General features: G+C 51.3%; 1 protein-coding gene across 11 annotated transcripts in view; it reads left to right on the plus strand.

Annotated features, from left to right (window-relative positions):
• FCHO2 (FCH and mu domain containing endocytic adaptor 2) overlaps positions 1-26,811 on the plus strand; it is an 89,676-nt gene that overhangs the window by 46,398 nt on the left and 16,467 nt on the right. For 5 of the 11 annotated variants that reach the window (XM_032966130.2, XM_076071875.1, XM_076071874.1 and 2 more), the window contains 11 exons: positions 2,539-2,592; positions 3,851-3,914; positions 4,615-4,639; positions 7,214-7,276; positions 13,885-13,930; positions 14,628-14,809; positions 16,325-16,336; positions 21,740-21,764; positions 22,365-22,416; positions 23,436-23,521; positions 25,540-26,619. In XM_032966130.2, coding sequence (XP_032822021.2) covers positions 2,539-2,592; positions 3,851-3,914; positions 4,615-4,639; positions 7,214-7,276; positions 13,885-13,930; positions 14,628-14,809; positions 16,325-16,336; positions 21,740-21,764; positions 22,365-22,416; positions 23,436-23,521; positions 25,540-26,619 — 1,689 coding nt within the window. Of the gene's footprint in view, positions 1-2,538; positions 2,593-3,850; positions 3,915-4,614; positions 4,640-7,213; positions 7,277-13,872; positions 13,931-14,627; positions 14,810-16,324; positions 16,337-21,739; positions 21,765-22,364; positions 22,417-23,435; positions 23,522-25,539; positions 26,620-26,811 lie in introns of all 11 variants that reach the window. The other 6 variants (XM_032966132.2, XM_076071882.1, XM_076071876.1 and 3 more) reach the window with 4 other exon arrangements.

The following is a 26,811-nucleotide window of genomic DNA, read 5'->3' on the forward strand; positions in this document are numbered from 1 at the left end:
GCCACCTTAGCTCCTGTTCACAAGTACCGGTGAGATCGGATACATTGAGGGGTGCACCGATTTTAGGAATGTCCCCGCTTGTCCTCACGTGATCCCGTTGCATATCCTGGCATTGTTTCTGCACTCCGGTCTCATGCGGACCCTCGGTCAGCTGACTTGGAACAAGGGGGGGGGGGGGGGGGGGAGGGTCCTTGCTCTGTTTAAAAATAATCATCTTATTCTCAATTGATATATAGACTCACGGAACCCCCCAGTACACGACGATTCGTGAGAGTCTGCGTGGAGGGCTGGGCTGGTAAAGCAGCCGATAATTGGATTTGTGAAGTCAATGTGAATTGTGCTCCAGGTCGTTGAATTCGTTTGAGCTGTTTTTTTTTAACTGTTATGAGTTGGGTGTGGTGGTGGTGGTGGTGGTGCACTCCTGTGATCAAGCGTTTCGGAGTCAAGGGTTAGTGGATCACACCGAGGTTTTTGAAACTGCCCAACACGCTTGGGCTTGCTGCAATATGATCAGGAGATGGCGGTAATAGCAAGAGGGTTCGTGAACCCATCTGTGCGGACATTTGAGTGGTATTCATTGGTGCGTGTTGGTTAATTTTTCTCCCACATATCAATCATGCATTGAAGAAGAATTTGTCAATACAACCGACTCCAACATCATCAGCCATGGTCTCTCCACTGCTAGATGAAATCCCACCCCCTCCGCTATTTGGAGGCTCTTTGTCTTTGTTCACATTGCAGGACCGTTAGAGTCGGGGGCGGAGGGGGTGCGACAGCTTGGGAAGGCTTCCATCCAGCAGTGGATTTATTTTATTTGTGTGCATGCCAATATTGCTCAGGAGCTTAATTGCAGTGTCGAGGTCTGCTGCTGGTGCTGGCCACAACGAGAGTGCTTCAGGAGAGAGTCCGTGCCGTTTTGCTCCTCTTCCATTGAAGGAGCACAGACTTGCAGTGGTTTACTCTGTGATCCGTTGCTTGGTTTGCGTCGCCACAATTGCACCGTGGATTTTCTAGTGGATTAATCGTGGCTGATGATAATGATTAAGCTCCTAAGCAAAGGCAGAATAAAGGGCAGCCTGGACAGTGAGGTCATCCGTTCTGTGTGATCGCGCGACTGTAACATTGTTTGGAGGAAGGGTGATGAGGGTGTGCAATGGTTCTGGCTCCATCACTTGGTCTGGCGTGACAGCTGATTGGCCACCTTGAAGTCCTTTCTTTGGCAGGAGCATGCGGGGGAAAACACGTCAATAAGAGCACGGGCAAGGTTGCACATCCGATCAGCCGCTATTTTTAGCCTTTTTCACCATCTGAGGTGCCCCTTGGTAAGAAGTGTGTTCATTCATCCGCTCGGCGGTGATTCAATGAAATTGTGACAATTCGCGAAGGCGGCCGGCCGTGCCTGATGCTGTGACCGCACTCTCGCGTCGTGCACCGTTACTGGCTGTTATAGGTGCCTGCTGACAACGATTGCCACAGCAGTCTATGTAGGCTACACGTGTGGGGAGTGGGTGGGGGGATATTTGTCTTTGTGTCTAGAGTATGCGTCTATTAATTGCATACATGCAGGTTAACTTGTTACACCTTCTACATCGTGGGGCTGATTCACACCTCGTGATAACTGCCGAAAACACACCGCCTTGGTGATTTACCCCTTTGTGGGCGTTTGGCGCAAAGTTGTAATGAAAAGGAACGTTCTCCGATGACACGTGAATTGGGCCCCATCTATAAATGATGTACGCTTATAGAGATGCAATTTGTGTAATTAGCCTCGGAGATGTCAACACAGCGAGACAACCCAGAATTATTTCTTATTGTCGTGAAGGAGCCTGGGACCACGGGTGGGATAATGGGTTTTATTTTCTTCTTCCGTTTGTGTCTGTGATCGATGCGTTCATCATTTAATCGCTACGAGTGCTGTCCTACCCTTGTGTGCGTGTGTGCACGTGCATGTGTGTGTGTGTGCGTGGCCTTGCTTATGTGTGTGTCTTTGCACCTGCGCATGTGTGTGTGTTTACGTTTGTGGGCTTGTGTGTGTTTGACGGGAAGAGGGTTAGTGCGGTGGTGCCCTGATGATTAACCTTGACCAAGAATTGAACTCGAGTAACTGGGTGCATAGCGCACAGTGTGCTTTGCCCAGTGCCACCACTGTCTGGCCATGAATAGCCAGCCATATCTGAACCTGACTTGGGTCAATTCAGTCTTAATACATTTGTATTTCGTGTGTTTGGGTTAACGGCATCACGTCCTGACAGACGTGTCAAGCTGTCTTTTTTTTCTTACAACAAAACGCGAGCCCAATACAACACGGCGGAATATTCCGGGAACCGGGTACGGAGAATCCGTGGTAATCCATTTTGGCGTGACCGAACCACATGAAAGGGGAGGGAAGAAGGGTGTAATAGGGGGCCCCCTGCTGCCCCAGCCAGTGGGCACCTCACTCGCTTTAATAGGTGCTCGCTAACAGCTCTTGCCCCCATCTGCAAAGGCTAACCGGTGGATCTTTGTTTATATGTTTGTGTGTATGTGTGTCCTTCACAGGCCCCATTGAGTTTGAAGAATGCAACAGCACCAACTCAGCCAACATGATAGAGGGTAGGCGTCTGGCATGCTTCACCCCGTCTGTCTCATTGTGCGGTGGCAAAAGGCACTGGCTCAGCAACCTTCATAAGACAACGGCCTTTGCCGGAAAGAAAATACCTACAACTATAGAGTTACAGTGACGAATACGTGAATCGGTTCTAGGAGATTCTAACGCTCGCAGATACACTCATCGAATAGCTCACGTGAGAATCGTTTGTTTTTTTATTAATGCAAACAATATGCAATTGTTACGCTTATGCTAATTGGTGAGTGGGGAGGGGGTGGACGTAAAAATAATAAATTTATGGAAATTTGAACTATGACATGAGTTGTGGCAATTCATAGAATTGCCGGGGGGGTGGATGGCTGAATCGTTGTACGCCCAGTTCACCACGCCTGGCAGCACGGAGGCTCTCAGCGTTCGGACGTCATGTCAACGGCCGCCGTGGGTTTGACTTTGCAGCAGGGGTGGGGAACGTACGGCCTACGGGCCCCGGACATCGCCCACGGATTCAATTCACCTGGCCCATGATCGCATGATAGGCTCCCGCTTCGAACTGGCCTGCAAACAATATTTATCCATCACTGCAAGCATCCTAGCCATATAGCGGGGGTTGGGGCAGAATATTTAGGTATATATAAATGTAGCGTTTCTAAATTTAGCGCATTTAAGTCACTTTTGTCGCTGCGATGGCCTCTGGAATCCATTTTTTAGGTGGCAGGGTGGGTGCAGTCTTCACGCTTGTGCCTCACAGCAAGAAAGGCCTGGGTTTGTGTTTCCCAACTCGGGAGACTTCCTGATATGGAGTTTGTATGTTCTCCCCCTGTTCTGCATGGGTTTCCTTTGGGCTATGTAGTTTCCTCCAATAGCTTAAAAAAAATCCATGGAATTAAACTGGTGTTGGCCAAACATCTCAATTCTGAAAAATGTATGACTCAGTTTTGGTGACACCTCGCAACATCGCCCCCTAGACGCGAAAAAACTTGGCAGGAAATGTAGTGTGTGACTCATTGAGGCTTTCCTGGGTCTACTGATTACAATATGAATAGTACAATATTCTTCATCTCATAGCGGGACACTGGTAGCGCAATCGGGCTCTCTCATTCGTCCCTTGTGGATGCATGCTGTATTGGATTGTTGAGTGCTCCTTGCTGATACTTGCGCGGTGTGTGCATGCGTGCGTGTGCATGTGTGCGTGTGTGTACGTGCATGCTTGCGTGTGCGTGCATGTGTGTGTGCGTGCGTGTTTGCGTGCGCACTGCCGCCCAGGACTGAGGAAGAGAACGAGGAAAGCGTTTGGAAGAAGAAAGAAAGAGAAAGACACGGACTCCACGTGAGTGACGCGATGACTGGGTGTGGCGGAGCACGTCCGCGGTCCGGTGCCCTATAGGGCGAGGGTTAATGGATTACTTAGAGAAATTACGAAATTCCCAAACCTGCTGTGGGATGTCTGCGAGGTGGCCAGAATATTTGCAGTACAGCGAGTGGGTATTGTGAATCCATGTGTCGACCGTTGAGTGCGAGGCCATCGTATACAATACAATACAATTTTGATTATATAGTTTCCAAACTTACGCTTCATCTCAATTCGCTGTACCAAATTATCTAACATGTGCATCACTGGGAAAAAAAAAGTGTCATATAAAAAAATAGGCAGTCGTAGGCGGTGGAGGAGGGGAAAGTCCTTAAGCCTTGACTTCAACCGGGGCAGGGAGTCAATGGCACGGATGGGTGGGGCAAGGACATTCCAGACGATGGCGGGAGCAGAGGAGAATGAGTGACCTCCCACTGTACAAAGGTTGACTAGTGGCTTCGATATTGGAAGAGGAGAGTTGGGTGAGGTGAGAGGGAGAGAGGTAGTGTGCGTTTTAAATACAATAATCATAAATTACCTGCACTACAAAATTTACCTGCACTGTCCGATAAAAGCACGACTGGCTAAGTGATCGGTCCAGATGCACGCGCTCGTTGTTAGACGTTAATCAAACTCGCATTAACACACTGGGCCTTTGTCTCGTTTTGTTTCTTCGCAGGGAATCACCAGACGCAGACTCAGTTGTGAGTAACGCACCGCGTCGTCACATTTCCTCCCCAACTGAAACCCATCCCACGCGTTCCACCTCTCCCCGAATCCTGACTTCTTTCCTCCGCTGCGTCGTCGTTCACTCAGACACGTCCCAACTGTCGTTACGTCGCCTCCCGTCTCTCCAGTCCTGTCGCGATGGTTCCCTTCAGGGCCCCCGTGCCTGTTTCTTGCGAAAAATGTTGCGGAATTCACGCGTTGTGTGCTCGACGCCGTGGACACGTGAACTCCAACCGGCGTTTAAAATTGTGGGCGAAAGCCACCGAGGTGAGGGATTTCACGGTTTACAATCCCAGCATTGTGCAGCAGATAAATACATCTGTGTCTCAATACGCAGGGGTTGTAACAAATTACGTTGGTTGTTTGAGGCGCCGCGACGACTGTCGCCCTGTGAATTGAAAAATGTACGGCCACTATTTGTACAATGTCTTGAAGTTCTCCCCAACTTATTTGGTATGTATGTGTTTTAAATCAACGTAGAGAGCGGACCGTTTTGGTTTATTTTCTTTTTATTATGAGTAGGTGTTTGCAGGGGCGGAGCCAGGATTTTGACTTTGGGGGGGGCTGACTTCAATATTCTGAGATATCCAGTGTATGTTTTCCACACACACACATTAATAAGTCGGAGCCGCTGACGTGGCTAATAAGTTCGATAAGTTCGAAAGGCTGCCGCTCAAGCAGCCTGCAGGGCAGCACAAGGTGGCAGCCTGCAGGGCAGCACAAGGTGGCAGCCTGCAGGGCAGCACAAGGTGGCAGCCTGCAGGGCAGCACAAGGTGGCAGCCTGCAGCATTTTGCAGCAGCTGGATATCCGGTTATCCCGATTACCGACTTTCCCAAAATTTCAGGGGGGGCTGAGCCCCCCCAGCCCCCCCTGTGGCTCTGCCCCTGGGTGTTTGCCGCCGTTCCATCCGTCATATTTCAGCTTCCGCCTGTTTTAACTTTTATCCCCAATCCAGGGGCGTCGCACTGCACCAGTTTGCGTGCATATTAATGAAAATAATTACAGACTTAGGTTTGTTAAAGTGATTAATTACCCACTGTTCCTGTGATGTGAACTCAAAACCTGGCAATTATTTATTTCGGCATTACGCTTCTGCCTTAAATAAATTAATTGAGCGCACTAGCGTTCATATTACTATGCACAAAACTGCCCATGTGCCCAAATAACTCGTCGCTTTATACACTTTTTTAAAATTCATATGCATTTTCCTTTTTTAAGTCTGCGTTATTCGACGAGCACCAGTTATTTTCACTTAATTTGTAGGGTTTAGCGCAGTCAGAGTACACACTCCTGGCATGTGAATTATGGTGGCAAGGTCGCTTCCACTCGTGCGCCGTTGTAGGTCAAGAGACGGGGTAACGTGACGCTCACGGTGACACCTGAGTCGATGACTGGTGAGTGGAAAGTGTCGCTTTACACTTGCCACTCACCAGGCAGCAACTCACCCAAACCTCAACACTCACCAGTGTATGCAAAACCGCGGAAAGCTCCATTGAGATTCGGCGACTGCCACCGCCCTTACCTATAAGTTGTATCAATTTGAAATGAAGCCGTTTTAAATGGTAGAGCGAATAAGCAATGCTAGGACCGATCACTCAAATCGTGTTTTTTTTTTAAATACTTCCATCTCGTTTGGACGACGGAGTTCTCCAGGCGTAAAGGTACAACGAGACAAAAAAAACACGTTCATATTATCACTCCCGCACCTCTGATTAGCATGGTTGGCTATGTATGGTGCAAAAGAAGTTCAGCATACGTACATGCATCCGCGTCTAAATCAAGTAAACTACCTCATGAAGTTGCATTTGGCACGCTTTTCGCACCCCGCTGCCTTGCAATGAAGTCAACCGAGAGAATATCTTTGGTCAGTGCGACCCGCCCCCCCCCACCTACCACGTCCTGATTTCTCCCGCGCCACCACCACCACCACCACCGCCGCCCTTTCCTCCGTCCGCATCTCTTCTTACGGCGCCCGGCCACGCACCGCTCCTCGTCTTGGATGCGCCGCAATTCTGTACCAGCACCTCCCTTCGGGTATCGCCTCCCCCCCCCCCCAAACCCAGAACGTTACGTGACGCACGAGCTCGCGGACTGTGCTATTGGTTCTCACGTCCTACAGTGCGGCGGGGGAGCGTGCCGACGCCCGCCTATGGACACCAGCGGGCGCCAATAGCCCAAGCTGCGGTTTTTTTTGTCGGCTACGGCGATTGAAGTCTCCCCGCGTCCCCCGGCTCCCCCCCCCCCCAACCAAACCCATCCCCCCACCCAAACCCACCTACCCACCTACCCACCCACCCAAACCCACCTACCCACCTACCCACCCAAACCCACCCACCCACCCAAACCCACCCAGACCCACCTACCCACCTACCCACCCAAACCCATCCCCCCACCCAAACCCATCCTCCCACCCAAACCCATCGCCCCACCCAAATCCACCTACCCACCCAAATCCACCTACCCACCCAAACCCACCCAAACCCACCTACCTTTGGGTTTAATTTGCACCTCTCTTTCTGCGCCTGTTCCTCTCCTCCCTGACGCTAGCCACAGAAGTTGCCAAACGGCGCTCCCAATGGCTATGTTGGGGAGATAGAGTGGCAGAGATATGTAAGTACGCACCTGCGGCCGGCAATGGCGTTTTGCGACGCTAGTCTCTGGGGGGTGGGGGGGGGTGAGGGCCCAGCTTGTGCAGCGCGAGCGGCGGTTTCATTTTGGGTGGGAAGGGGCAGGGGGGGGCGGCACTTGGGTGGCGGCACTGTTCGGGAGGGGGGGCGCAGTTCCCCACCGTTCAGGTTTGGTTGGAGTCCTATACGGCCACTGTTTTTTTGGAATTTATAATTTTGCTGATATCTTGAAGGACCTAAGTCTGGCTCGCTTTTGTGGACTGGACAATAAAGACTACAATGTGCAATGATTCACCATCTTACGGGATTCGATGAGTTGTAGCGGCCACTGGTGACTTTGATTGCCTGGTTTCAAGTGGCAAGGCGTTCCATTGCTTGGGTGCCACGCTAATAAAAACCTGATCACCAAGCGCAAACTAGACCTGGGAGCGCTGAGCAGTTGGAGGTCAGAAGATCTTAAGGACCTTGATGGAATATATAAATGTATTAGTTACTGCAAGTAATGTGGCGTGAGCCCTTTTAAACCCTTGTAGGTTGATAGCAGTATCTTAAAATCCACTCGGAATTTGACCGGTAGCCAATGAAGAGATAAGAGATACGGTTTGAGACACACACGCCGGGTTTAGGCGTGTGTGTCTCAATCCCTGATGCCGGCACGGCCGTGTCGGAGCCCCACACGTTGCTCAATGCCGTTTTTGGTGCCCCGGTGCGTGGACGCGAGACCATGGCCGCCCCCTCCCCCTCCCTCCCCCCCAGGTTGAGAATGCGTGAAACGCTGTTTTGCCATCACCCCCCCCCCACCCCGGCTTGTGGGGTAAACACAGCGGCGGTGGCCGGTCGAGGCCGAAATAGCTTAACCGCTCCGCCGAGTGGCAGATTTTTGAGATTTAATTTTGTGGTTCGGGTGCCAGGAGGCAGATGTTGGAGTGCTGGCGAGATTTGGGATAGGTGCATGTGGATGGTAATTTGTTTAATATTTTTGAAATATATATACACACACACACATATGCAATGCATTGCTAGTGTGTAGTTCGATCCCGGTTGTTGGAAAAGCATGTCTAAGCAAAAACGAATGAAAATACATTGACGTAAGTTTACTTTCGGTGCCGTTTCATAAGACAGAAAATTAATTTGGAACTCTCGCAGAGCAGTGCAATGTTCCGCGTTCGATGACGGCCCAACCGAAACGGATGTCGCAGAGCCACCTCTGAGATCGTTCAAGTAACCACACAAACAATGGGGAAGCACATTCCCACCCGTCCTAGCACATGACAATAAATATTCATAATAATGTGCAGTTAAAAAATAATAGTTTATCGTGGGATATGAACTCGGGTGCGCTCATTCGTAACCCACCACTCACCTAGGCGAGCCACATCTGCAATGACTCATTCCCCTGACCAGTGCTGCCCCTTTTCCTCCCTACATGCCGTCACGTGACGCGGGCAACCCTTGCCTCGTGCGCATCGCGATGGAAATTGGGTCTTCAAAACCACTCGGGTCAGCGAAAGCGACGGGTCCTGTTCGGTGCCTTCGCGAAACCACGGCGCTTTGGCTAACCTTCCGTCCTCTGTCTTCGGAGATTGTTGCACGGCAATTGTGCATGCTGTGCAGTCAACAGCTGGCCTAGTCTAGGTGCACACTTGCCATTGATTCCACATTTTAAATCACGTCTTTATGCACTGCTGTCAGGCAATTGCTGGATGAGGGCCTCACTGTGCTGTGTTTGTCATGGGAGTTGTTTGACCACACTTGGCTTAGCTGGTTAGTGTGGGTCGGTGAAGGGTTAGAGTTGGTGGGGTGGGGGAGTAGGGGAGGCATGCCCAGGAATAGTTCAGATATCGCTCGACGATGATGTTATCCTTGGCTGGTAATTGAACTGAGGGCGCTGCATGTCCATAATGCGGTGTTGCTTTGCACCGTACCACCGTTCCACATAAAACTGGTCAAATAAAATCATGACCTGTGTACCCTGGTGGGGGGGGGGGCAGGTCATCATCCAGTAGTGCATTGGCAAAAGGGCTGTACGTCTACAGATGTACAGTGAGGGAAAAAAGTATTTGATCCCCTGCTTATTTTGTGCGTTTGCCCACTGACAAAGAGATGATCAGTCTATAATTTTAATGGTAGGTTTATTTGAACAGTGAGAGACAGAATAACAACAAGAAAATCCAGAAAACGCATGTCAAAAATGCTATAAATTGATTTGCATTTTAATGAAGGAAATAAGTATTTAACCCCCTCTCAATCAGAAAGATTTATGGCTCCCAGGTGTCTTTAATACAGGTAACGAGCTGAGATTAGGAGCACACTCTTAAAGGGAGTGCTCCTAATCTCAGCTTGTTACTTGTATAAAAGACACCTGTCCACAGAAGCAATCAATCAATCAGATTCCAAACTCTCCACCATGGCTAAAACAAAAGAGCTCTCCAAGAATGTCAGGGACAAGATTGTAGACCTACACAAGGCTGAAATGGGCTACAAGACCATTGCCAAGCAGCTTGGTGAGAAGGTGACAACAGTTGGTGCAATTATTCGCAAATGGAAGAAACATAAAAGAACTGTCAATCTCCCTCGGCCTGGGGCTCCATGCAAGATCTCACCTCGTGGAGTTGCAATGATCATGAGAACAGTGATGAATCAGCCCAGAACTACACGGGAGGATCTTGTCAATGATCTCAAGGCAGCTGGGACCATGGTCACCAAGAAAACAATTGGTAACACACTACGCCGTGAAGGACTGAAATCCTGCAGCGCCCGCAAGGTCCCCCTGCTCAAGAATGCACATATACATGCCCGTCTGAAGTTTGCCAATGAACATCTGAATGATTCAGAGGACAACTGGGTGAAAGTGTTGTGTTTAGTTGAGACCAAAATTGAGCTCTTTGGCATCAACTCAACTCGCCGTGTTTAGAGGAGGAGGAATGCTGCCTATGACCCCAAGAACACCATCCCCACCATCAAACATGGAGGTGGAAACATTATGCTTTGGGGGTGTTTTTCTGCTAAGGGGACAGGACAACTTCACCGCATCAAATGGACGATGGACGGAGCCATGTACCGTCAAATCTTGGGTGAGAACCTCCTTCCCTCACCAGGGCATTGAAAATGGGTCGTGGATGGGTATTCCATCATGACAATGGCCCAAAACACAGCCAAGGCAACAAAGGAGTGGCTCAAGAAGAAGCACGTTAAGGTCCTGGAGTGGCCTAGCCAGTCTCCAGACCTTAATCCCATAGTTAAATCTGTGGAGGGAGCTGAAGGTTCGAGTTGCCAAACGTCAGCCTGGAAACCTTAATGACTTGGAGAAGAGCTGCAAAGAGGAGTGGGACAAAATCCCTCCTGAGATGTGTGCAAACCTGGTGGCCAACTACAAGAAACGTCTGACCTCTGTGATTGCCAACAAGGGTTTTGCCACCAAGTAATAAGTCATGTTTTGCAGAGGGGTCAAATACTTATTTCCCTCATTAAAATGCAAATCAATTTATAACATTTTTGACATGCGTTTTTCTGGATTTTGTTGTTGTTATTCTATCTCTCACTGTTCAAATAAACCTGCCATTAAAATTATAGACTGATAATTTATTTGTCAGTGGGCAAACGTACGAAATCAAAAGGGGATCAAATACATTTTTCCCTCACTGTATGTAATTGGTTTGCGTGACCCTTGAAGTCACTGGAGGTTCTACATATACACAGCAGTGGCAGAAAAAAAATTCCATGTTCGGATTAAATCGCCATCTCAAATCATCGTATGTTATTGGACTGAGAGGGTGGGCGAATCGTTACATACTGTCTCTTGACTGTGCGTTTAGTCAGTGTTCTTGATTGCAAGGCCCGTGGGCCACTGGTGGCCTCTGGTGGCCTTTAGTCCAGCCCCTGACGTGTGGCCCCTGACAGTAAGCAAATGTGAAAACACCACATCATGCTGTCAACAAACCCCAATGGTTTCAAATGTATGGCGGCCCTCACACTGATGTCTTATCCCCTACTGGACATCTGTGAAAAAGAGCTTAATAGGTCATCGGATTCTTCCAGGATAAATACATATTTTGAATGATTCGGATTATCTGCAAAAAGTGGGCCCCCCTCTTAAAATTTAGCATGGTTTTTGGTTTGGGCTTCCCAGACAAACATTTTTAAAAAACTTATAAATAAATATCTTATACGACTGGCAGCAGGAGGCTGTGTTTTCTGAAATGTAGAAATACTAGAAGTGCATGATAAAGCGGCATGTGTGGGATAACCCTTGGTCACTGCCCTTTTCAAGTAAAGGAAAACATTCATTGAAATGGGTTGGCAGAGATGTAGAAGCGAAAGCTGAAGACTTTATTTTTTCCCAACCACCAACATCATTAAAAATCTCGGACCTTCAGCATAATGTGTGTGTGTTGTTCCCCGCATCAAACGTTGGCACCCACGCAATCCACTACGTTAGCGTATTATCCACCGCCGCATGCACAGAGGCTCCGCGTAACATTTTTGCAGGCACTCCTTGGGGATCCTTGGGCAGCTTTCCCAGACGTCGTAAAATTAGGACCACCACTCGCGCACGCTCAATTTTTATTCGCTGCACCTCGCCGTTTGTTGGCGCGGCACGAGGCCTTATTAAATTTATTTTTTAATTTGTCGCATAGTTAGTAACACTTATTTAGCCACCTTAGGTAGGCAGGTATAACATAATGACCACGCACAGCCAGTCAACCCTGTACCGCATGCGCCATTGCTATTAGAAGCATTGCTCTGTGTGCCAAGCCTGTAATGATTAATCGATTCTTCGATTCACATGTTGTCTCATGCTCGTGGTGCTGAGAACAGGTACATTTTTGCCGTTGCAATTTGCTTAAATGTTACAAGTTGCGGCGATATGAATGACGTGGTTTAAACGAGACTGCGAATGATCGATTCTGTAATCGAATCGTCACCCCCCCCCCCCCCCCAAATTCGTGACAACTCATTGCATTGCACCGGCTAAGGGATCAGGAGTCTGAATGCTGGGGCTCGTGCATTGTGAACATCCACGCTGCATTGCCGCGCATGACAGCATGGCGTAGCGCCCCCTCGTGCGCCGTGGCTTTGCGAGGCTTCGCCTGTGCCGTGCGTGTGTGCCGCGAGTGTGTGCCGTGCGTGTGTGCCGCGCGTGTGTGCCGCGCGTGTGTGCCGCGCGTGTGTGCCGTGCGTGCCGTACCCATGCCCGCCCGCCCCGCGCGCGTGCATTCAGAGTCTAACCAAGATGTTGCTCTACTAACTTAAACCCGAGACGCGTCTTTCTGCACGTCCGCTTGTAGGAAGACTCGACACAGGAGCATTTTTGCCAGCTGCTTCAAATGAAACCGCACGTGGCAATGGGGTCAGTTACAATGACAGGGTAGCGTCATCGGCTGAACACGCAAATTGCATTGCGATTCATCACAAATTTCACAGTCTGCAATTGTAATCGACCCCAGGTCCCCCACCGCCTGTGCACACGTGGTGGCATTTAAAAGCGTCGCCTGGTGTGGTGACGCTGACCGACGCAAAGTGCGTCTCGGTTGTGTGCAAGCGATTGTAAACGAGACGCTAGGCTCCGTCCGCAGCAGACGTGATGTGTTGACAGCCCTCCGCGTCCTCTTTTGGTTTCGTCTGTGGCAAACCATCGGGGCCCCTGTTTGCGTGACACCACCCGTACCGCCTGTTTGTCCGGGGTTATTTATTTATTTAGCTCGCCCTACAAATTTGCCGGTTTGGGTTTTTTTTCCTTCCTCTTTCCGGAATGTGGAATGTCACGGCGTGGGGGCCAAGGGTTGGCACGGGTGGCGCGTTATTGACAACCGTGTTATAACGAATCTTTGCCACCGATGGTTGTTGAAAAAAAATCGTAATTAAATGCACACAAGGGGCTCCTTTGTCAACGGTGGCGCCAAATGTGTTGCACACTTTGCCGCAGTGTGCGGCTCACTCGCTCGCACAACCTCGGTGCCACTCATCATCGTCGTCACCACGACCATGGCCTGCTTTCCGCAGAGATGAAGGCGGCTCGTGCCGTCTTAAACCGGATTTTTCCGATGATGGCGGTCGCTCAGTTTCTGTTAACGAGTAGGGGAAGAAATGTCTGCTCCAACCCTGTTTTCATTCGAATAAGTCACGGATAACTTTTTAGCGTTTTCCAAAATTGAACAGTTTGCCTTTTACAGGCATCTGCTGCTGTCGGTTTTTACAGCAGCGTCGCCGATTTTAACTGTCTCCGGTTGGAATACGTCACTTGTCGCCAGTTTCGAGCGAAAACGCATTCAATGCATCATAAATTGCACATCTGTTTGACAACAATAACTAGGAAGCATACATCTTAATCCCATTGGTAAGTACTATACATTTCATCGGAAGGATGTTATACATCGATTGGCTGTCGTTTTTTTGCAGGCAGCTTTCGTTTGCAAAGAAAGACCGCTTCATTCAAATCCGAATCGGAAACTTGGTGGGCCGCGTCTCGTCCGTCCGCGTCTCCCGCAACAAAGAAGCGGAAGCGCTGCGTTGTAACGTTTTGTTGCTTGCGTTTTCCCGTTGTCGTCTGCTTTTCTCTCTCCCCTCCGTCTTGCGTAGAACTCCCCGGAGGTGGACGATGAAGGCTTCAGCGTTCGACCGGAGCCCAATCAGAACGATATCCTCTTGTTCGCCGGACGAACACCAGACCCGTGGTCAATTGCAATGACGGCAACAGCAGCAGAAGTGTCGTTGTCCGAGATTACGATGGGGATTCATTTCAGACGACGTGGTTGCCGTCGTGACACTGATTTCAGGTCTGACGCGCACCGCAGCTTGCTATAACGGCCCCCCACTTCCGAGAAAACCCAAAGTCCTCTGGTTCAGTGGCGCCACCTCTCCCAGAAAGCTCTCTGAAGGAAATGGTCTGGCCAGGAGTGGCGTGTGTTCTTCCCACGTGCGATTGGTGCGTCGGTGTTATCGGTGAACTTCTCGGTTGCGTTCGGCGAAAAGCGAAAGCTGAAATTAAGAGACCGCTTTGGCAGCAGTGTGTACGGAAATGCTCGGCGTAAAACTCCCGTCGACTAGACTAACGCTACGACCCTGAAAAAGTTTGTTTCTGGGTTCGATCGTGTAATTACAAATGTGTCCTTAAACTCGCCACCACCCGACTAGTAAGGTCTGTCACGGAAACAACGTGCCAATTAGTTACGACTTGACGCTCACCGGTGCGTGCCGAGGGTAAAAGCCACAACGTTTGGTCGCGACCCGCGTTCCAAAGCGGTGACAACACAAACGCGTTCTCTCGCCTCCGAGCCGCCCCGACCGCCACCTGCCGTGTCTCTCCGCCGCCGCTCTCCTTGACGGCGCCGCACAGCCGCGCGAGAACCACTTCTACTCATCGAGCGACGACGACTCGGACGACGAGGACCGCAAGCGGTTCCACGTAGAGATCAAACCGGTGCAGCCGCGCGACTCCAACCACAACCCGGCCGCGGCCATCGAGCAGCTGAAGGCCTCCATCGGCAACATCATGCTGTCTTCGCCCGCCACCGCGGTAGGTGGCTGTGGGGGGGGGGACGATACAAGATGAAGCATTGCAAACACACACTGCGCTGGGGTGGTAAATTGTCAGCATCTGAATATTTATTCGTACTGGAGAAATCCGATCAGTTTCAGTTTATTTTTGAATTGCCCCGTGAGCCAAGAAGCTCTTGAATCGGGTTTCGTCAACAAAAAACAACACCGCCGCTTCTCCGACAGACGCAACAAGTCGCAGTAAAATACATCGACAATAAACGTTAACAGATACACGAAATAAAAAAAACAGCAAATCATAATCGCAATATAAAAATGTTCTTTTTTTAAAAAGAATAATTGATTTAAATATAGATTATTATCAAATAGTATGCTTTATCTGTAAAACATACTACTTTAAATCTGCCATATTAATTGTAATGCAGATACGGCCTAAAACACGATGGCATTATAGTGAGGAATCAAAAAACACAGCATCCATAAAAAGCGCCGTGTAAACAACGCGCAAACGTGGTCGCTTACAGGCAATACATTTGTGTAGCTCATTTAACTTTTTATGTCCAGTAGTTTTAACAGATGTCCATTAGTGGCTAGCTGTTACCCCCCACCCCCCCTGCCCACTGCTATCGTGACCGTCACGGTGTAGGGCGGCATTCATCCAGCAGTGGAGGTGGGGGGGGCGACAGACAGAGACGTGACAGGAAGGGTGGGGGGGGCTGTCTTGGTTTCGGGGTTGTGGTAGGGAGTGGAGGCTTGGGGGGCCTCCTTGCATTGGTGTCGTAGGGTTGATGCCATTCAGAAGCAGTTGCATTGGTGTCAATAGAACCGCTTGGAATTCCCTCCCGTGTCCTTCTCTGCTCCCAAGCTCTCATAACCTTGCTCAAGTCAAGGCACGTGTTTGCTCACTCTTATCGATTACAACTGCCAAGGGTCTGGGTGTTGCCGCCCGCTCCATGTTTCGTGCATTCGGGCCTGCGCTTGCGAAACTGCTCGCGGTATCGTACGCCGAGATGGCAGCATCCACGCTCCTGCGCCAACCCCTCGGTGGGGGTGGGGGGTCCCTCTTAGCAAAGCCCCCCAAGTCACGCAGCCACGAGGCCTGTGGCCGACGCCTCGATGGCCTCCTCCTCGTCTTCCACCCTCGGAGGTTCTCTCTCGCACAGAGAACCCGGTGGGCAGACTCGACCAAGGGCAAGCGAGGGGCCACTGCCCACAATGCTGGAGTTAGCGTTGCCATATCATGAGGTAGTAAGCCTTACCGTTGTTTGCTGCAGTAACCAATAGTCATGGTCTCCCAATCGGCACCCCGAGGTTGTGCAAGGGTACCTCCAGATGCTCTTATGAATTCGCACACGCGCCATGTGGCCGCGCACTCGACTGCACACTCCAGCGAGTTGCCGTAACATTGCCGGCCGTGATGTGACACGCTCGCCGAGTGGCGCAGCAAGTAACCGGCCGTGTGTAACGACGCGTTTTTTGTTGTGTGTGTGTGCGTTCCCCAAACTCGGCGGCCTGTGTGTGTTACCGCGGGCAGAGGCGAAGTCCGGTAAGCGTACGTGGAGTTTTGACGTTGCCTCTATCATCCTTCGTGTGTCGCTTCTTTGGGTCTTATTATTTGTTTAATTTTTACAGCTGTTGCTTTTGTGGAATCGGTGCGAAGTCGCTCATCGCATGCTGTGTTGTGCGCTGTCATTCGTTTAAATCGCTGCTAAATTCCCATCACGAATGGCAAGAGTCTGCGACAACCGCTTTGACGTCACAGACCAACGCGTGAAGAAAAAAGGTCACAATCAGAATATATATTCATACTGGAGGGATCCGATAAGCTCTAAAGATATTTTTCACAGATGTCCAGTAATGCCCCCACTCCCCCCCCCCCCCTTCATATTTAGAGCGCAACGATGCATCGACTCATGTTGCTTTTTAAGCTCACGATGGTGCTTCGAATCTCTTCGTATATGTTGCATCTAATGGGGTCGCCTTCCCTCCTGTGACCGCCAAGTGAAAGAAAACCAAAAAAATACTTCATTGAATCCTGACCCCCAAATCGTTCGACCCCTAGCACGCAAAAAAATTTGCCCTGCCATGCCGGGCGTGACGGCGGTGTCGTCGCAGCACTCGTGTTGGGTTTTATTTTTTTTGGCACCAAACTCACCGCGTTTGAGTCAAAATCATTCAAACCAAAACAGCTGCCTCGGAAAGGACCTCACGAAATCCAGTGTGGCGCCCGCTCAGTCGGACGTTGGCCAAGTCAGGCCCCCGCGTCCCCTCGCTTGGTTTTGCTTTCGTTTCACTTGTCGTCGTCGTCGTCGCATTTGTTTGATTGCCACCGTTGTTGTCGTTGTTCTGTTCTCCGTATGGCAGCCTGCTTGCACGCCGTTTGCTTGCGAGTGTAACACGTGGCCTTCGTGTACGCAACCCTGCTTGAACAAAAAAAGAAATGGCAATCCCACGAACTGAAATCTCCCCCCCCCACCCCCCGGGAATGTTGTAATGCGGAGACGTACGTGGGGTGGTACGTCCCGAGCTGTCCGTCATGAGTTTCAAACCATTGTTCGAAGACGCTGTCAAATCGCATTTCCCGAGCTCTGCAGTTGAGCAGCGTGCAAAGCCTTGTTATCATCTGCGTCAAAATGAGCCTTCATAGAACTACACTATCGGGGGTTTTGTCAAGAGAATCGGTATACCGGAGCACCCCCCTGCATCAACTTTGTGTATCAAGGACAAACTGAATTGGAGGAAATTTAAATTCCCGCGCTTCCGTGAATCGACGGTGCTTTCGATAACAAAAACGCAACAGCGGCTTATCGCTTTATTGGGGTTGCGTCTGTCTTCAAGCCAGACCCATTCAGGATCGTGAGCACTTGCAGTTAGATGCCTGCACATTAAGCAGTGCCCCTCCTTAAGCTCGTTCCGCTCTTAAATCCTCACCTCTTCTCTATTGCCCATTCTTTTCCTCTTCCCTCCCCTACCCATCCCTTCTGTAACTCTTACGTACCCTCTATCGTACCCTCTATCGTGGCCACTCATTCCATCCATTGCTTGCCCCTGTCATGTAAATCATTCTTACTTATATTGTGTTTTTTATTATTATGTTAAGCACCTTGAACAAAGGCTCTCTATACATCTAAAAGAAGATAAAATCAGAGTCAGTGGCAACCAAAAGCGATTGCTCTCCAGTGCAAAATTTCCTGCTTTCCTGCCAACGGAAGAGCCCGGTGTGTGGCGTTTGTTATTTGCGAGCGTGTCTCCTCGCCCTGACTTTGCACGGCACCAACGAACGATTTCCATCTGATAGGAACAGCAGTGATGTCTGTGCGTGCGTGTGTAAAAGTGGGGAGCGATAGTGTAGCGGTTAGCGCGCTCCGCTATAAACCCGGCTACCCAGGTTCGATTCCCGCTCACGGCCAACACCAGTTACGATTATCTGAACCGGTCCTGGGCCTCCCCTAGGTCGACTCAGCCTCAAATGAGTACCTGGTGCGGTGTGTAAAAACATCGCCACTGGGGAGACAAAGGTGGTCGGGCGTGGTGCTGGCCACCCACCCCTTCGTGTACCTTTCGGCCTTTATTGGTGCTCGCTAACAGCACTTGCCCCTACAGTCTGTTAAGGCTATATGGGGGATCTTTGTCTTTGTGTAATAAGGTGTGGATAGCGATGGCGCAGAGTTTAGCGCGATGTGCTACCAACCCTGGCGTCTAGCGTTTGATTCCCGTGCCGGCCTTCATAGGTGCTCGCTAACAGCACTTGCCCCTACAGTCTGTTAAGGGTACACGATTAGGGGGATGTTCGTCTCTGCATTCGGGGTGTAACAAAGACCAGTGGTGTAGCGGTTAACACACCGTGTTATGTAACCCGTTGCCCAAGTTTGATTCCTGGCCACGGCTAACATCAGTGGTGAGTAATATCTTAACCGGTTTTCATTATTAGCTCAGCCTTTCATTATTACCTGCTGCGGTGTGTGATCCGCAGCGCTGGGGAGAGAAAGCAATGGGGGTGATGTCATGGCCACAATTACCACGCCCCGTCCATCATGCCAACATTATTTAGTAGCTTACTAACAACGCTTACTCCTGCAGCAAGTTCGGGGCAAGCGTTGCCAATAGGCCACCTTTGTCTTTGTATGTCTGCTGTTTTTTCACATATGTGTCGATGTCTGAGATTCACATTTCACAGGCAAAAACTCTTGAACGCATCCTTGTTTTTGAATCTGTCAAACGTAATATATTTTTTGCCCTCATAATGTCTGTCCCACTTTTGTTAGTCACGTGTTTTGCTGCTCGATATGTTGTGATCACGTTTGCCTGGCCTCCTAATCGTTGTACGTGATCCTTGTACAAATCTCGTTTTTTTTCTGCTCTCGTTGAAAACAACCGAACCCTGGCGTTCCTGTGTCGTCTCTGTTGTCTTTGCTGAATTGACATTAATGTCACGGTGAAATCGACATTTAACCAAATTGGCGATGCAATAAATGAAATTCATGACGGCGAGGGGTCGAAATTTATGACAGCAACAACTGTGCCGTTGGTAACGCTGCTGGAATATTAAAAAAACCCACCCTTTGAGATGTGCGATGTTGTTCAATTTACATGAACCTCAACCAACAATGACCATCTCGTGCCTTAAGGAAGTACTTGAAGGTGGCATAATTTCTGACGTTGAAATCAGTATTCTGTACTCAGAAATACAATGGAGAAATCCTCCAACTCAACATGTCGTCGCTATTCGTCATCTTCGCCATCATGTCTATCCGTGACATAGATATGTAAAAAAGTTAAGCAGGTAACAATTCCTTGATTAAAACGGATTCCTTCAATCACGATAAATGCATACGAATGTAAATGTACTAATTAATTTACAATTGCAGCAAATTTTATGTAACTGACAGAACGATTAAGAAAACAATAGAAACTTGTCCAATTAAAAACGAGATCCTGAATCGCAGCGATTAGTGGAATTTCCAGGGAGGCGAATTGTGAGACGGATACTAAAGACGATCGATCGGTCGGGATGCTACTTCAATGGAAACGCAGACGCAGTAAGCCAAACGGAGTCAGTCGGGCGTGTTCATGATGTGTCACTGGCCTTGCTTGAATCAATACACGTCAGCACGTCCACCGAAGTCAAATAATTACGCACATCAGAATTCGCGATTTGGGATCACGCCTTGATTTTCACGAGCCACTTATCGGCACCCTTGGCGATGGAGAACCTCCCGGTGGCCGCTGCGTTTCCACGAACAAAAACAAAATCAAATTGGCACGTTTGCGTCGGGTCACAACTTGATTTGTTTGGCTCTTGTCGGACGGTGGAGGATTTTAGCTCTTAATCCGCATGATACGTACGCCATCTAACTCAATGGAAACATTTGAATCAAAATGTATACGAATTGGAAATATGATTCGAAGTGGATTATTGGGTTAGACCTCGTAAGGATCTGGCCAATTTTTTTCCCTTGTAGCCGAACAAATGAAATAGTCACGCGGTGTACAAGCGTTTAACACGGCAATTTTTATTGTTTCAGCTCTCACCGGTAAGCCAATGGACAAGTCTCACAACCAACATGTGGAAATGACGTACGACGTTTTTGCTTGAAACCGCGCCAAGAATCCTCAGGAAAGTCCGGAATAAAATCAGAATGGAAATGGTCGCTTTTAACACGCACGATTCAATGCTCTTATCCCGATTCCTAAAAACCGATATTTATCGATGAATTATTAACGTCCCACCGAAGGCGACGTGAATGTTTAACGTGGCGTGTTGCAACGTGGCGCAGACCTACGTGGTCACCTCTAAGGTGTTGCTGTGTGGCGTAACGGCCATGATCATGAAACAACATTGCGCTCTGTTTGCTCCTCGGAGGGAGGCCAGCTGTAGCAAGGGATGCAGAGAGAGTAACATTTACCCTGACACCAGAATTCAATTCACCATTACGTCAGCGGTGGCTACAACGCTCTCCGTTTAGGTGACGTTTTGGTTTTCCACTCTCATAGGTGTTAGGTAACGCATGCAATTGGAGGAATCCATCAATGGGAGAACATAAACGCAGCATGATGATGATGCTCATGATTAATCATTTTAATGATGATGATTCACTAGTGCTGTGCTCCGACCAGACCAGGAATCTGAATGTGCTGCATGCGCTCGTCTGCTGGAGAATGCGCTGATGATGGACTGAAGCCACTGCCAGTGCATTCTGGTTACTCGGTCAATCCACCTGTACATAATTTTTTAACGCACTCACAGGCTTTCGCGACCAATATTATGATTCACAGTTGTTTTTTATGTCGGGTCATACGAGTAAAAATGTGTGTCGTACACCCTCCTCCACCCGGCACAGCCAATCGATGAGAGTTGTCGTGTGATGAACAAAACGTACCAATTTGTCGCTGCCTCAGCATCGTATTGCTCTTCAACAATGCTGAAGCAGTCATTAATTGGGCCAATGTGTTCACGTGACAGCGGTATTTGATTTGGGGGTGGGGGGGGGGGTGGGGGGCGGCTGTGTTGGGTGGAGGAGGGGATGTACAACACAATTTACTCTACTCACGCCGGCGATCTGATCTCACAATCAGTTGTGAGCCGCCTGTGTGCGTATTATAACTCGGGGGGGGGGGGGGGGGGAAATAAATAAATAAATAAACACCTTGGTGAAATTTACGTAAGCCGCCCACGTTCCGGAGCCGTTCGTCGCAACTGGCAATCCCCCAACGCAGCACGGTTGTGTCGCCACAGATCTGACCGTCTCATTCAAAGCCTCATCGACGTTCAACTCCGCTCGCCAATCCTGTTGTTCTTCCGCAACCGTCCTGTGCACGCGCTGCCGCCATCGGAATGCCACCGATTACATTCCGTCCTGTTGGAGAAATCCAGACGTTGTTGGCCTTTTTTTGCGCGGTCGCTCCGTTTCATTTTGTCCTTTCTTACGGGTTTTTTCTTTTCTTTCAGGGTCCTATTAAAAGAAACTCGTCGAGTAAGTAATGTTTATTTAAAGATTTTCGACCACTTACCTGCACTTACCTGTTCGTGGTGTCAGTGGGGTTGATGGAGGTGTTTACATCTTTCATGGATAATACCCGCATTCCTCTCTGGGTCACGAGAGAAGCCTACGAAGCCCAGCTGAGTTATATTTAGTTGGAAAGCCTTTTGACGGGGTGGGGGGGGGGGGGCTTAAACTCGTCTGGTTATAGGTGGCCCGGTGGCTCGGAGGTCATAGCGCTCAGCTGACACCCACACCGAGTCCTGGGTTCGAATCCTGGTTTGCGCCACCTGTGATTTTTAAATGGAGTCATTTGATCGACCCCCGGCCCTATCGAGGAATGAACAAGCAAAATAACAAAATAACCCGTGACTTTAAATATTGATTCTGCGCTGAATGTGGAGTGGGGTTGGAGGTCGCTTTGAAGAGATCTCAGGAGTAGTTATGTGACACCTCCTGTCTCATTTCCACCGGCTTGTCATAGTGGTGAATTTCCGAGCGAAATCGACTTGGCCTGCTGTGAAGTGAGCGACGATGACCGGCGCCGCGCTCATGAATTTTTTTTTTCTCCTCCGGTCTCTTCTCCTCTGATAGCGGATGAGCTGTCAAGGCCACGGCGTTCCACCCCGACACCCGACAACATCAGGTGCGAGACCCGACCACCGCCACCACCGATCCACCGTCTCCCCACAGCCGGGGTTCCCTCGAACGTCATCGCTGTTGTTAAGTTGCTTTACCCAGGGAAAGCCGCGACGAGTAGTGAGCGCTCACAGGAGCGGGGGGGGGGGGGGGGCGACGGTTGCTGTGCGTTTGCCACTTCAGTAATTTACGAGTACATTTTCGCGTTTTGGCAAGAATTGTTCACCGTTCTAGTGTCTCTCGTCAAGACACCTAGTTGTGGGTGTAACAATCAGAAATTTTAAAAAAATGTATATGCCATGTATATTTTTTATACTATGTTTACAAGTCTTTGTTAGTCCATTCTACACACAAAGTGCTTCTGCCTTTAAACTGCAATCCTTAATAAAAAAAATGCATCGCACAGGAGACCCGAAGCCTCGTTCGGCTTTGCCCTCCACCACCCCGGTCACTGTTGACCTCATCGACTTGACCCACGCACAACAGCCCGCACCTGCAAATCAGCACGTCGGTTGCCTACGTACGGTGCGAAAGAAGTTCAACGTACATACACACGGCTTGTGAGAGACTTTTGGCCTCATAACACTCTGCCGCCCTCTAAGGGTGGTGTTATGGAAACATCTTTTTAATCATGTTAACGTACTCGGTCGTACTTACCTCATCATCCATACCATAGGGTCCCTGGTTACTTTGTGCTCTTGTTGGGCTCTCATCATCATCATCACCATTCATGATCTACCCCACTGGTTCCCAACCTTTCTGGACCCGTTGACGCTCGTAACATTTTCGCTGACCACCATGCATGAAAAAACATGGAGTTTTATGAAAAAAAAATGTCACCTGCGAAAGTTCCGCAGATTCCGTCCCACGGCCTTGCGGGCCACCAACGGCCATAGAACACAGCTCAGGAACTGCTGATCTGTCCAACGAAATGACCTCAAATCATTTCACGTTGGAAGTTGTCGACCGTGATATGTTGTCGATGCGGCTGGCTTCGTTGAGCGTCCTGCCTGTGTTGGTCCCCAGTGGCAACTCCAAGACCAACAGCGACCTGCTGGCCGCCCTGGACCCTCTCTACGGCGGCGCCGGCGAGTCAGACCCCACCTCTCCCGGTGAGTAGCGCCCGTCCCCACGCAGACGAGGACGGTGACCGCCTGTGCAGCCTTTGCCAACCCATTTGGGGGGCGGCTGCTGTTCGCGAACACCTCTGTCCAGGCTGGCATGGCAAACCGTGGAGGTTGGTGCGGTCAGCACCACGCCCAGCCGGCTGTGCACTCCTATTGCTGATGCGTGCGCGCTGTGCCTATTACTCGTTTAAGGCCGAGTTGAACTAGGGGAGGAACAAGGATGTGTTCGGATGCAACTTGTTGCTGACGATTTGGAGCTGTCAAATAGCCTGGCGGCAGCGCGTTCGCCGCTTTTTGCGCAGGTTCAAAGGCATCGGCCGCCCTAGTTAATGCTGCAGGTGTATTAACCATTAAACAAATAGCAGCATAAGCTTAATGGTCCCGTGACGTGTCTTGCGAGAGTAGTGTGGGCCGGCGTCATGCTCCAAATTTACTGAAATTGCAAATATTACCTGCAAATGACTCAATGGGAGTTAGACATAGCTAGTGTCCACCACCCCTGCTGGCAGACCACAGACACAGAGCTTGGGTAATAGTTGACACCGGTTTATGGCTGCCTTCAGCTGGCCTGGTAGTTCCTATCCGAATGAGACAGATAGACCCAATCGCCCCCTTTAGTCAGTAACCATTTAAGGCAGAGTTGACCTAGGGGAGGCCCAGGACTGGTTTAAATGAAAAGGATTTACCCTTCCTACAAAATAAACTTCCAACTATTTCATCATAATCAGATCACCGGTCGTCATCTTCAGTGCACTTCGTCCGAGCGGTCAATCGATTTCTTGATCCCAGCACAACGTCGTGAACTACCGCAAACGCAGTGGACGCGGCTGCGTTACCCCCCGCCCCCCCCCCCGACACGAGGAGCATCTCCACCGTTGCTCCGTTATCGTTTTGGGACTTCCAGCCGGCCACGGACATTGCATTCCGCTCCCACTATCCCCGCCGAAGACGTGCGCCAGGGCGCCCACTTTGCCCGTCGCCTTTTCGTCTCCGCAAATCCTCGGTGACGACGCGCCGATGCACTTTCGACTCGGGTTTTTTCCCCCGTCCGCCTCCCCCCCCACCCACCCACCGACTACCGCGAAGCCTACAGCGCCTCGACAATGGCGACGTCGTCCTCGCACCGCCAAGCGGAGGTCCAGCCTGAACACGGACTTCACCGTCCAGCCTTTCCTGCCAGCGAAGATGAATCCCCATTGACGTGAACGTCTCACGTTGGCGGATCCTTCGACCGCTTGAATTTAACAAGCGCTCGGATTTCCCCCTTGACTGAAGCTTCATCGCGAGTGCTCGACGGCCTTATTTTTACTCCCAGTAAACGTTAACTTCTGGTGTTCACCGGACAATTACCAAACCATTGGGGCCAAGCACAGGTGACGTATTTGAACGTGTGCTTAAAAAGTCACACGGAGTGGGGAGGAGGGGGTGGTGCTAGATCTTGTGTGGGGTGACCACGGTAGACACCGGTGGTAGAGATGGAGGAGGGCAGGAGGGTGCTCCCCTTTGCTCTGAGCTGTTTCGCTTCTCAGCTGCCCGCGCTGCAAGTCGCAGTTCCGCTTGACTCTGCTTCACTAACGATCAGGCGGACTGTCGCTGCCTCACTTTCTTTGCTTACTAATGCCTTACCAAAGCAGGGCTCCTCGCCTTGCCTAACACAGTGATCGGTTGAAAAATCAAATGCTTGGGCAACTGCTCTCTCGTACGTCTTGTGTGTACATTTGCTGCTGCTGCTGCCTTACTGATGTCTGGATGTTTTATATTCGTGTCTCTTCCATCACCGCCTTTTGCATTTCCACCCCTCATCCGAACTCTCGCCCTGTTGTGTCTCTTGTGGTTTGTGTCTCTGTCTCTCTTTCCTCACCTTCTCCCTGCATTGGTGTCCTCTCCCCTCCTTCCGTTTCCATTCCACGTCCGCCCCTCCTACACCTCCTCCGCCACCGCCCTCCTCCACCACCCTCCCACCACTGCCCTCTCCGACCCCCGACCCCCGCCGCGGACCGAAGCCTCGCGGAGGCACAAAGGCAGTAGGGGTCGTGGCGCTACGGCCTCCGCCCCGCCGCTCACCGCCTCCTCGGCGCACACGTCCCCCGGCAGCGGCGACCGCAGCACGGCTCGCTCCCCGGGCACGCGCAGCGAAAACGGCAGCGCGACCGCCGGCGCCGGCGCCGAAGCGGCGCAGCAGCACGACCACTGGGTGTCGTTCGACGACGACGACGGCGGCGGTGGCGGCGGGGGGGGCGGCGGCGTGGTTACCGGCGTGGCACCGCCGCCACCCCGGCCGACCGTCAGAGTCTACCTGGAGCGCCGGGGATCGCTGCCGAGCTCGCTGCCCCTGGAGGAGGCCGTGGGCGGCGGCGGCGCCGAGACGTCCCCGTCGCCGCCCGAGAGCCCGTCGCCGCGCCGCACATCGCTGCCCATGCACTGGGATTCGGACTCGCTCGCCGTCTACCGCTTCGGGCCGCTCTCCGAGCCCGGCTCGCCCGTCGGCGAAGCGACCCGCTGCTCCACGCCGCCCGTGAGCCCCCCGCCGCCTCCGCCGCTGCCCCCCCGACCTCCCGCGCAGCGGCTGACGCCGACGCCGCCCTCGGCGTTGGCGCCGCCGTCCCCGCCGTCCCCGCCGTCCCCGCCCGTCGCCCCCGAGGAGGAGCCGGCGCCGCGGCCGCCGACGCCGCCGCCCTCCAGTCCCCCGCCGCTCCCGGCGACGCCGGCGACGAAGTCTTCGCCGGCGTCGCCGGCGGCTTGCGGGAGACGCTGCGCCACGCCGTCGGGCGGGACGCCGCCCCCGCTGCCCAGCACGGGCCCACCCAGAACCCCGCCGCCGCGGCTGCCGTCGTCTTCGGGGCCGCCCGGCACGCCGCCGCTACCGCCCTCGCCCAGGGCGGAGAAATCGCGGGCCATGACGCAGCTGCCGCGGGTGCGGCAGGAGACACCGCCGGAGGAACTCGCGGGCGGCTCCGAACTAGCGCCGACAGAATTGTCCAGCATTGAGTGTGCCCTGTCGGATGGAGCAGCGGAGGAGGGGTTACTCGACGGCGTTCAGCAGGCCGTGGGCACGGCCGGTGGGCGCGGGGCGGGCGACGCCGGTACGTGAGTGAGTGCGAGCTGCAGCGCCGTGGATCCGGTGCTGACGGAGCTGTCCACGGTGCTGGACGTCCATGGTTCACAACCTGAAGGGGGTCGCTGTCGAGGGTGCTGGACGTCCATGGTTCGCAACCTGAAGGGGGTCACTGTCCAGGGTGCTTGGACGTCCATGGCCATGGGTGATGAGTTGGGGT

The sequence above is a fragment of the Petromyzon marinus genome, chromosome 35 (genome assembly GCF_048934315.1).
Source record: "Petromyzon marinus isolate PM22_M1 ecotype Great Lakes invasive population chromosome 35, UKy_Petmar_22M1.pri1.0, whole genome shotgun sequence".
Taxonomy (NCBI): Eukaryota; Metazoa; Chordata; class Hyperoartia; order Petromyzontiformes; family Petromyzontidae; genus Petromyzon; species Petromyzon marinus.